This window comes from Sander lucioperca, chromosome 24 (assembly GCF_008315115.2).
Source record: "Sander lucioperca isolate FBNREF2018 chromosome 24, SLUC_FBN_1.2, whole genome shotgun sequence".
Taxonomy (NCBI): Eukaryota; Metazoa; Chordata; class Actinopteri; order Perciformes; family Percidae; genus Sander; species Sander lucioperca.
Window position 1 is genome coordinate 8,507,630 of NC_050196.1, and position 11,000 is coordinate 8,518,629.

At 38.9% G+C, this 11,000-nt stretch overlaps 1 protein-coding gene and 1 non-coding gene across 3 annotated transcripts; one reads left to right on the forward strand and one right to left on the reverse strand.

The window, feature by feature from the left end:
* Nucleotides 1-455: 455 nt before the first annotated feature.
* On the reverse strand, nt 456-537 carry trnas-cga. The gene has a single exon. It is a non-coding gene; the product is annotated as a tRNA-Ser (tRNA).
* A 1,051-nt stretch (nt 538-1,588) lies between these two features.
* LOC116044733 (small integral membrane protein 11A-like) lies at nt 1,589-5,001 on the forward strand. Of its 2 annotated transcripts, none has more exons than XM_031292171.2 (3): nt 1,589-1,728; nt 3,367-3,582; nt 4,475-5,001. In XM_031292171.2, the coding sequence occupies exons 1-2, from the start codon at nt 1,714-1,716 to the stop codon at nt 3,553-3,555; spliced, it is 204 nt and encodes a 67-aa protein (XP_031148031.1). In that variant the 5' UTR covers nt 1,589-1,713; the 3' UTR covers nt 3,556-3,582; nt 4,475-5,001. The 2 variants fall into 2 exon arrangements, with proteins under 2 accessions (XP_031148031.1, XP_031148030.1); XM_031292170.2 differs by lacking the exon at nt 1,589-1,728 and adding an exon at nt 2,215-2,340.
* Nucleotides 5,002-11,000: the final 5,999 nt, after the last annotated feature.

An 11,000-nucleotide genomic window follows, 5' to 3' on the forward strand; every position in this document is an offset into this window, starting at 1 on the left:
TGAACAGTATAGCCTACCCTATCAAATATGTTGATTGGTAACGGTAATTCATTTCACAATTTATTTTAGTCAGAAAGTTAATCCATAGGTCACGCAAAGCATAGGCTAACTCTTCAGCTAGGGCCACTCACCAATCAGACAACCGTGCATCGAGGCAGCAATTATTGATTGGATGCGTCGCAACATCGTTTCTTAGGAACTGATTGGCCATGTGTTAGCAATGTTCGGATCTGTGTTGGGACCTCGTTCGAATATGTTAGGACTTGTTAGGAAGCGTTAGGAGATCGTTAGGATGTGTTTGGCAGTCCATTTACTGTTCTTATAGCAATTCTAAATCCGTGTCTGTAAAACCACATTCGGGTTTTGAAACCTACATTACATTACAAAACATATATTGTTGCTATGCTGTCAGCCAAAGAAATAGTATTTTTTTTTTGTAAAATGAAAAAAAACATCGTCACGAACAGGATTCGAACCTGTGCGGGGAAACCCCATTGGATTTCGAGTCCAACGCCTTAACCTCTCGGCCACCGTGACTACGAATGTTTATAAGTGTTGAAATTAGTATATAATAAATAAGCGGGATAGATATTTCATTGAGACTATTTTGTGTCTGATGCAGTCTAATGCCATTGGATAAAACACAAATAAAAACAGCAATTTCGCAACGTCAAGAGTTAGCATGTTTTATATTGTTTGTAAAAACGATTTAGCGAGTAACGTTAACAATTTATTGGATTTGATGAAAACAGCCGCACAAAACGACTTCATAATGCGCGGTGCATAAAACGTTGGTCGCGTCTATTCGGCCATGTGTGAATTGTGAATGTTTTGTGCAGAGGTCTTTGTTTCTAAGATTTGTTTTCCTTAGCTGTGTATAATGACTAATAATAATAATACTATAACTGGATCTGAATATGCGAATACAACACATTTTGGCCAGGGACCCATAGCTCCAAGCTCTCCAAAAAGGCTTTTTTGTTAAATGATGTTGACTTTTATTATGTGAAAAATACTGTAAGCTACATTCCGGTGTCAAACACACTTGTACTTTTATACAGGAGAAATGCCTTAGAAGCTGAGGGGTTTTATTTTATTTTATTTAACATCTTAGTGAAAGAGACAATGTATTGTCATACTTTTGTTAAAAATAACAATTTCTATTATACGATTAAAAATAGTTTAATAAAGAGCAGAACTTCTGATAACTGCTGTGGGCTGTTTATGTCTCTGTCCGTGATGTCGACATGCCTATCCTGATTCTGTTTTCCCCATGTGCAGATGCATACATACACAACGTAGTGAGACTGTCTCATAGACTACCCTAGCTCACACTAGAACCTTCTGTCTCAAACGTAATATTAATATTACCAGTCTATGAACGTAACGCACGGCCTAATGCATTCAAGTTCAATGGAATAGTCGAAAAGCATACTACAATTTTTTTTTTTTTTTTTTTTTTAAATGTTCACCTCATCATTCATATTTTTTTACTCCAAGTGTTTTTATAATAACGCCACAATTGTTGATCAACACCACAGGAAATAATTGAGTCCACGCGTTTCTTGAATGCAGCGCAGCCTACGTCTAACGTAGACTGCATTTCGATTGGCCTGTGCACGTCACTCTACAAGCCCCGCCTTCTTCAGAGGAGCATACATACTTCTCTGGCTGTCGCAGTGAACAAGAAACTTCAACACCACAGACACCAAAATGATCAATTGGAAGGTAAATAGACTCCAATTTATTCGTTTATAGATATTTTATGAATGTTTTGTTATTATTGTAGTAGCTGTTTCGTAGGTTATTTTATGACGGGCTAAATGTTAGGTTGTCTCTGTCACGTTAAGTAGTCCTCAGGCGGTCCGGCGAAAACGCAAGTCTTTCCATTCAGTTTGAATTGGGTGCTGTGCCATAGACTACAGCGGTTACTGCCCAGGAGTTTGTGTAACAGCTGACTTTTTCTGCTACATGCTCCAGCAGCACATAGCAACGCCGCTCCATCTCTTTTTCTCCGTAAAATGAAGCTGCCTTCAAATGCGGTCGGAAATGTCGAAACGATCTGACGGAAAACAATCATTGTGAAATATCAAGTATGCTTGTGCTACATAACATTGAGGGTTACAGAACCCAGCAGGATATCACACAAATGGGCCATTTAAGTGGTACTCCCACCACCGCACAACCCTGTGGCCATTCGCCGGACCGAGTGATCTTTAGCTAGTGCGCTTAGGCTGCGACGGTGTTGAGACATATTTAACTTTTGAAGAAGGGCAACCCGATGTCAACCTGCGGTGGCTAATAATGTAACTGGCGATCATGTCAGTCCGTTTTGAGGCGGCGTGAATGTCACGTATAGTAAACAGCACTGTCTCTATCGCTGCCATTAAGAAAGTGTTGTTGTTTTTTAAACTATGAGGGTATGAGGTAACGTTGCTACAGCTGAGTGACTTTACATGTCTCGTCTTGCGTTATGCGTCACAACTGTCACAAACTTCACATTTAGCTAGCTAATAAATACAAGTTGAGGTTAAAAGGTGTGTATGCCTGGCATGCTGCCTCTTTGTTCCTACATTTGTCTCTGAAGTGTGAGTAGCCGTTATTTTCTTTGTGGCTAAACGACACATGCGACCTATGAAAGTTGAGAATAACAGGTGAAATAGGCCTAAATGCCACTTGATGGATTGTAGGCTATGTATGGTGGAGTGTTCTAGGGATTTGGAAGTTGTCTTGAAACTTAGCATGCAGTGTTTAAAAGTCTGAGCAACGAAAACTGTGTAGGCTGTCTTGTTGGAACTACAATTAAGCCCAGAATGCACATGGTTTGCAGCTGCTTCTCTGTTTCACACACCGCCTCCCCTCTATGTGACTAAATTAACTCCCACCTCCCACTTGAACAGCTGAGGCCTATGTTGGATAAGAGGGGAAGGGGGAGAATCATCTTCAGGATCCCTGAATGTTCCAGAGCTTTTCTTTTACACTAAATGCTTGCTCTTGGGGGGGATTACTGGAATTGTTGGGTCTTTGTAAATTATAGAGTGTGGTGTAGACCTACTCTATCTGTAAAGTGTCTTGAGATAACTCTTGTTATGATTTGATACTATAAATAAAATTTAATTGGATTTTCCCTTCTTTAATTTCCTATTGAGTAGTCACAAAAAGTCAACTTTGTCTATTCTAGCTTGGAGAAAAAGTTGTGCCCTGTAGTCAGTGGTAAAGTTATGTCTGGAAGAAAAACAATAATTAAAAGGAAGATGGTTATGAAATCAGAGCAGCTTCAGTCTGAAGAAATGTACATTGGTCTGTAGTTGGCTGGAGGCAGAAAACATGCAAAGCCCTCTTCAAACATAAACTGTCTATCCTCAGGCTTTGGACAATGTCCCCATGCTTCTGTACATCCTGGCCCTGAAGACACTGCTGCTGTGTATGGCGTTTGCCGGGGCGAAGATCTACCAGAGTAAGAAAGCAGAGCAGGCCCTGAAGAAGCAGCAGGATGAGAGGAGGAGGCTGGCCCAGCAGACGCAGGAGCTCATAGACAACAAGAAGGAGGACTGAGCAGAGAGGAGAAGCTGCTCTACACAGGTAGGCTACTGCACTGTACCTAGCCATAACATATATGTTAAACAGTCATGCCTACAGGGGATGCTTAAAACTGGTAATCGGCTGATTTACAGGCAGTAGTGATTCATTTAATATACTCCCTTGTGTGCTTATGTGCTGAGGTGTTTTTTTTTCCTGTTCCCACACTGTTCTTATCTTTATGAGGATAGTCTGAGAGTTGCTTTTTTTTCCCTCTCCTCTCCTCATGTCATGCTGTATTGTCCCTGCGAGAGTTAAGAGAGTGTTGTTTTGGCGCCGTCTATGGCGACTCGGTGTGTCTGTGCGTGTTGCTTTAATGTGACAAGCACCTACAGCACCAGGACAAATTCCTTGTGTGTGTAAACGTACTTGGCAATAAAGCTTATTCTGATTCTTACAATCAGCTAACATGTCTTCAAATCTGTGAACAGGTCTCTGGTCACAGAGCTGCTAAAACCATCTGTAATATTGGAGATATTTTGAATTATTTTACTTTTTATCACACACAGCAACTTAGTGACTGTATATCTGTCTTTTTGGTCACATAGCCACACACTCAGACCATAGTTAGTTTTTGCATCACATCCCATCAATTAATAAAGCTAGTCTGAGTCAAAACACATCCAACAGTAACAATCCTCCAAAAATGTCTTTTCTATAGTTTCCTCTGAATGTGATATTTACAGTATATAGGGGTCATTATTAACTACACCAATTAACAATTTATCACCCACTGTTGCACCCAGGGGAAACTAACACTTTGTAGAATATTCATGAACTGCACTGCTACTTGCATGGATATGAACATGTAATTAAAGATTAGACTCATTTTTCGGTCATTGGCAGGTTATTGATTGGGATCCATCCCACTAACTTCCCTTTCCCTCCTCTCCAGGGAGACGCGTTACCGACCTGAGGAACAAGCCACTTACTCCACATATGAGCCAGATGTCTGACTGTCAGCGACAGGAGGACCTTCCTGTGCTTTAGGGAATTGTTTGTGGTTCCAGTACCAGTTTTTTTATATATATATATATATATATATATATTGTGTAAATGTTTGACTGAACCAGTTTTTTACGAAATGAAGTTATAGCAGTAACCATGTGGTCTCACTAAAGTGAGACTCAGACGAGGGACTGTTAAACAGAGATGGACTCAGTATAAGAACCACAGCAGAATCATTTACAAAACATCCACTCCTTTTTGAGCCTCATCTTTTGTCTTGTTTATACTCGTAGATCTCAACACTTCAATAAGCTTCACTGTGTACACCGGGATAGTGGTACAATCAAAGCTTGTCAAATCTACATATTATTAAGAATACAGCATGGTATTTATTCTGTAATATTCTTTGTAATTTGTGAGCCAGCTTTGTGCCAAACTTGTGTAATTACATTAAATAGTTTGTTCCACATGGTACAATATTGTTCTGCCTCAATTCCCCAGACTTTCTAGGGGGAAAAAAACGAGGGGTGCACGATTCAGAAAATGTCACGATTCGATTCAAAAACGATTCTTGATTTTAAAAAAACAAACAAAAAAAACAATTCACAGTATGTAAATGTAGTTACTTTTCCCATGTGATTGCAGTAGACATACAATTTAAAAGAAAAGAAACAGCAAATTAAATGTAGTTTGATATTACTTTATATGTCTTCATACAAAAATAAAAACTTTTGCAACTAAAAACTGCAAAGTGGCTAGCTTTGGCCAGCTTTCAAATACATTTAATTCAAGTATAAAATAAAACTGTTAAATAAAAAGAGCTTTTCGTTCAGAGTTTAGAGCATTGATTGGTTGACTGGCCCGTTCTGTTCCTATCCTGTACTTTAGGTTTTTGTTCGTCCACGTCTTTAATGTTAATCTCTGGGTGATGGCGGACCATGTGAGTTCTCAAGTTTGTGGTGTTTCCAAAATACTTCTACACTGCGTCAGTGTGAATTTGATGCAGCGCCATTCATGGGAATGGTGAGCTAAACATTAAGCTCTAACCCCCTAATTTCAGGACAATAGTATACACGCCATTACAAAAAAAAAATGAATCGATTTTTGGAATTCTGTGAATCGATAGAGCTTGAATCGCGATACGAATATGATTCGTGAGTGTCACCTTGTGTCTGCTTTTATCAGTCTTAAACTCTGCCATAATGGAGTGTTCCAGCCATTTGATTACTGTCCAAATAGTTCTTATGCATTTTCCTTTTATGTTTTTTTTTTTTTTTTAACTACATGATTTATCATAGTCCCCCACCTGGGTGTCAATGGCAGTTTCTATTCCTGGCAAGACAACTGGTCTATTTTATGTATCAAGTAAATTTCCATCCTCTATACTCTTCTGCTTTGACACTTTGACAGTTTTTGCTTTGGTTTTCAGAGCTCTGTCTCCAGTGAAGAAGCAGCAGCGTCCTCTGCAGTTTGTAAAGAGAAGTGACTAAGCTTGCAGCACACTGTCTTCCCAGGCGGTCTCCCATTCAAGGACAGAGTCTTTCAGAACATTAGTTGAGTCCAAAATAACGCACAGTTCGGCCTCTCTGTCCCAGTTACACTATGCTATATTATAGAATGTATTAGCACCGATGCATTAGGCCTACTTAGTGAGCAGCATGTTCATGTGGTAGCAGAATGTTTCTATAAATGCACACAGATTCATGATGGACATCTTTAAAGTGCTAATTAGTCTATTTTATTTCAGCTTAAGGCCATAGCACCCTAACACGCTGGATCTCAGACCAGGGTCGGGTCTGGTCAGTATAGGTCTACTTGGATGAGAGACTACCTGGGAATACCGGGTGCCGTAAGATCCTTTACTCCTTTAAAAACAGCAGAGAATGTTGCTGCTTCTTCAATGGAGAGAAAAAACTGGGAGACGATTTAGTCGCCAATAGGCTAAATAAAGAAAAATAAAATAGTATAGTAACAACTCGTCCATGATGTAAAATTTAAATATGCCATTAGGATTCAACACTCTCCTTGTTTTTAGTTTTCAACAGGATTACCATTCATAGCCTAGCCTACATGTTTCAACCTTATTTTTTTACACTCAACGGCCTTTTCTGTAGCTACTTTTAAGTAGGCTACTTGAGCTATGCGCTTTAATTAACCCTCATGTTGTCCACGGGTCAAATTTGACCCGTTATCAAAGTTTCTACATCAGAAATATGGCTTTCTTTTCAACCAAATTTCCCAAAAATAACATGGATGGTTCCATCCACTAATTTGATGCACACTACTTTTTTTTTTTTTTTTTTTTTTTTTTGCTCACTACTTTTATGGTCTACCTGGGTGAAAATCTGTGTTCATCTATTATATATATGGGAAAGATTTTTAAACTTACAAATACAGAGCTAACACTGCACCGGAGCCTACTGCCCACATAGATCTGGGGAGGTTTATCCACACTAATTTCAAGCAGTTTGCTTTGCTACTAATGCCAGACATGTAGGCCTCTCTCTCTCTCTCTCTCTAATTTCTGTTCACTTTTTTTTTTTTTACCGATAATTTCATGTAAATGATGTTTATTCACCATCAATTCCGTAAAGAAGTGTAAAACTAGTGGTAACAACTTATGAAGTTGGCTAAAAAGATATAGCATACAATTGGGTAATCATTCAGAGGCTACTTTATGCTTTATAAACCGAACCGGAGGAAAACAAGTGCATGGTTGACGTGAAGACAATACGGGGGTTAAGTATTTATGCTACTTTTTATGGATAGCCTACTTATCCACTACATTTCAGAGGGACATTTTGTAGGCCTACATGAGTAGGCTACTTTACAGATTTAGCTTTTACATATGATCAGTAGCCTATATAAAATATGATGCCTTGTTTAGGCTACAGTGAAGTATTTTTTTTTTACAGTTGTCTTGCTACTAAGAAGCCCAGAGACCCCTTCCTGTCCTGATCATCTCGAAGGCGCAGCCGCGACGCCCGTCTGTCAACAACTTGAGCGGATATTGTCGCTGATCGCGGCTCTTTAGGAACCCGCTCCATGAAGACGTATGGATGGATGGCGTGAGGAAGAAGGAAAGAGACTGGATGAAAACAACAGAACGAAAGTGTAGTTTCTTGTGAGTTGTAAGGTGAGGCTGAACGGCCACACAAACAAACAAACAAACACGTGTCGTCGCGTCCACGTTATTTAATAACGTTGTACAGCCTGCTGCTTTGGTTGTTTGGGGCAAATACACAAACAAACGACCCAGCGGTCACATTTACCCGAATGATGCGAAAATGACAGATTATTGTGAGAAGGGTCATGGCGTTTTGTTTTGATTTTGTTCTACTTTTCCTACTGCCGGAGGTAATCAACGCCACCTGTTAGATAGCCACGCCCCTTGATTTGAATATAACAAGTGGAAATAAATAGAGAGGGGAATAGCAGCTTTAGGAATAGGCTAAAAAATGGGACATTACGACCGTGGTAAAGTTGGTTTTATATTGGACGTTGGATATTTGACATGTTAGAAAAATCTATTTTGCAGCTTGACCTTATGACCTATCGATGTCAATACACTTCTGGTGAACTTAGCTAACTGTCCTACACATAACACAAAGCTGCTTTAAAAAAAACAACAACCCACCTTTTGATTTTATAGAATTATTATCATGTTAATAAATGTTTTAAATATATAATATAGCTTAATTATTTATATATATAGACCTTTAAATAAAAAAACAAACTATGATTAACACAAAAAGATATCCTTCATATGGCACAAGGCCTCTTCTGACAGAGAACCTACGTTTTGTTACATACATTTAGTTGACTGAATGAATCAAAATGATTTATTTTTCTGAGTCTGTTACACAAAGAGGCAGCTTGTTGTCAGAATATGTTCATTTTAATAACATTAAATCTCAAGTAACAGTGGTAATATAAATGGTTTATAAAATCAAACGGTGGATTTTTTTGAAAAAAGAAGCTTTGTGTTATGTGTAGGGCAGTTAGCTGAGTTCACCAGAGGCCTGTAGCCTACTACGAAGCAAGACTATAACTTCAGGTTCAACCCAGGGTTTTCTGTATCACGACAGTGGATCACTTGTTACCGGGTTCAATCGCCGCGGTAACTTATGCTGAACACCTAACCTGGTCGGGAGTAGGTTATGTTGGAGATTAGACATCAACTGGTGTAAAACCGTGTCTGTGTTCTTCATATTTATGTAGAATTATAATTTGCTCTTATGTAAAATATGCTTTCCAGTCAATGACACAGATTAGTTATAAAAAAAAAAATTAAAAAAAAAATGTTTTTCTTTTTACAGATTTCTTATTCCCTAATTGTGTCTCTGGTAGATGTTTGCGATTGGTCGTGCTGTGCAAACAGCGCCTCTTTTATGTGAACACGCGCTCCGATGGATTGGGAAACCCTGGGTTGATTGAACTAGTTGTTAACCAGCGTCGTGAGGTTAAGCGGGGCCGCTGTTGTTAGGGTTAGTGAAGCCGGGTAACTGAAAGAAATCCAGGACATGTTGATCTTGATTCGTAGTACAGGCCTCAGAAGTGTTTTGACATGGGTAGGTCATAAGGTCAAGCTGCACAATAGATTTTTCTAATGTGGAATATCCAATGTCCACTACAAAATCAACTTTACCACGGTGACATTATGGATGGAGTAGGCCTTGTTGGTATGATTATACATCTTTGAATCTGTGTAGCTGAAACTGTTATCTCATTATTAAACCTGCCTGGGTGAATGCAAGGAGCCATTTTGTGTTTCTGTTATCCCTTCAGAAGATTTATTTTTGACAGTTCGATGTTTGTTTAGCCTCTATGGAAGACCCGGATGGACAGACTTTTCCACTTAAGCAGTGCAGGAGAAACTCCACCTAAAAAGGAAGGAAAGGAAACCCATCTCTAAAATTAAAATCCTTGCACTTAAAGCATGTGAATACCTGAAATGAGAACGTAAAGGTCTCATGTGATGATAGGCTGCAGTGAATTATTGTTACAGGATTCACATCAGGGCAAGTGAAGGAGAAACGCATGGATAGATTTTTTTCTCCCATACATTTTAAACAAGTAAGCCCATTTTTATTGGCTAGAAATGGGAAAGTTTTTTTAAACTTACAAATACAGAGCTGACACTGCACCGGAGCCTACTGCCCACATAGATCTGGGGAGGTTTATCCACACTAATTTCTTGCTGAATTTCCAACTGATTTCAAGCAGTTTGCTACTAATGCCAGACATGTAGGCCTATTTATAATACAGGATGGCCTACTTGGTTAAATAAATAAATGCAGGTTTTCATGTGGAGTAAATTAAAGAATAAATGCCATGTCAAAAAAGTCATAGAAAGTCAAAGCAGTCCCTCCAGAAAAACGCGATTATGCGATCGCATAATTCAATGCATAATCAGCCAAAGTCTGCATATTTATGTGGGGGCCGCATTTTTTCAAATACGCCGCACTTTCACCGCACAAATTGAACCATAACCATAAATTGCCGATTTCCGCACTAAATATGCGGGGCTTGCATGATTTCATAATCCCCGCATTTTGGTTGCAAAAAAGTCACATCTATCTTAGCAGAAAGTTGAAAAATGTTGCGTTTACAAGAGCAGCCATTTTCCCGTTGCCATGGGATCGTTATGAAGTGATGTAATTACGCGACGTGAACATCATCGAAAAGCTGCAAACCCCGCGATGAAGCCATGATGAAACCGCAGTTTTTACAAGTTCCCGCAATGTCATCGCATAAAATTGCATAAATATCCCGCATAGTCCATCACATTTTTTAAGAAAACGTGCCGCATAATCAAGGATTTTTGCCCGCAACAATCACAAAAAAACTCTGCATTTTTCTGGAAGGACTGTCAAAGTAATAGTTTTTGACGTTTTTTTTTTTAGAAACGTTCTTTCGCCATGGGTGTCGTATGTTGCCCTAATGAGGAAACTGAGTGATAAAAAGCCATAGTATGTCAAAAAAAAAGCCATAGTTTTGTATGTCGAAAAAAAATGATTAAAAAGGCCGTAGTATAGCTCAGCAAGATAAGGTGAAGGTAAAGTCTCAAGAAGATTGGAGGTTGAGAATTCAATCCCTCCAAGGTGTTGTCTATTTTCAAAATCTAAAACTGGAGGGGAAAAGTCAAATACTTTAGTAGAAACAGTAGTATAGTTCAATAGATCAGATAGCTCAGTGTGATGGAATGCTGGTTTGAGGACATGCAGGTCATGGGTTCAATTCTCCTGACAAACAATTTATTTAAAGGTTTATAATATAAAGTGTGAACAACAAATAATAGAACGAAAACCTGAACTATCAACTTCAGGAATAGCTCGCTGTGATAATCTACTGACTCAACAATCTCAAGTTCAAGGATCAAATCCCATGTTTGGCTTGACAGTTTTTCAACTTCTCTCCTGATATGTGAACTATAAATACAACTTCCAACCAGTATAGAATATCAGATCAGA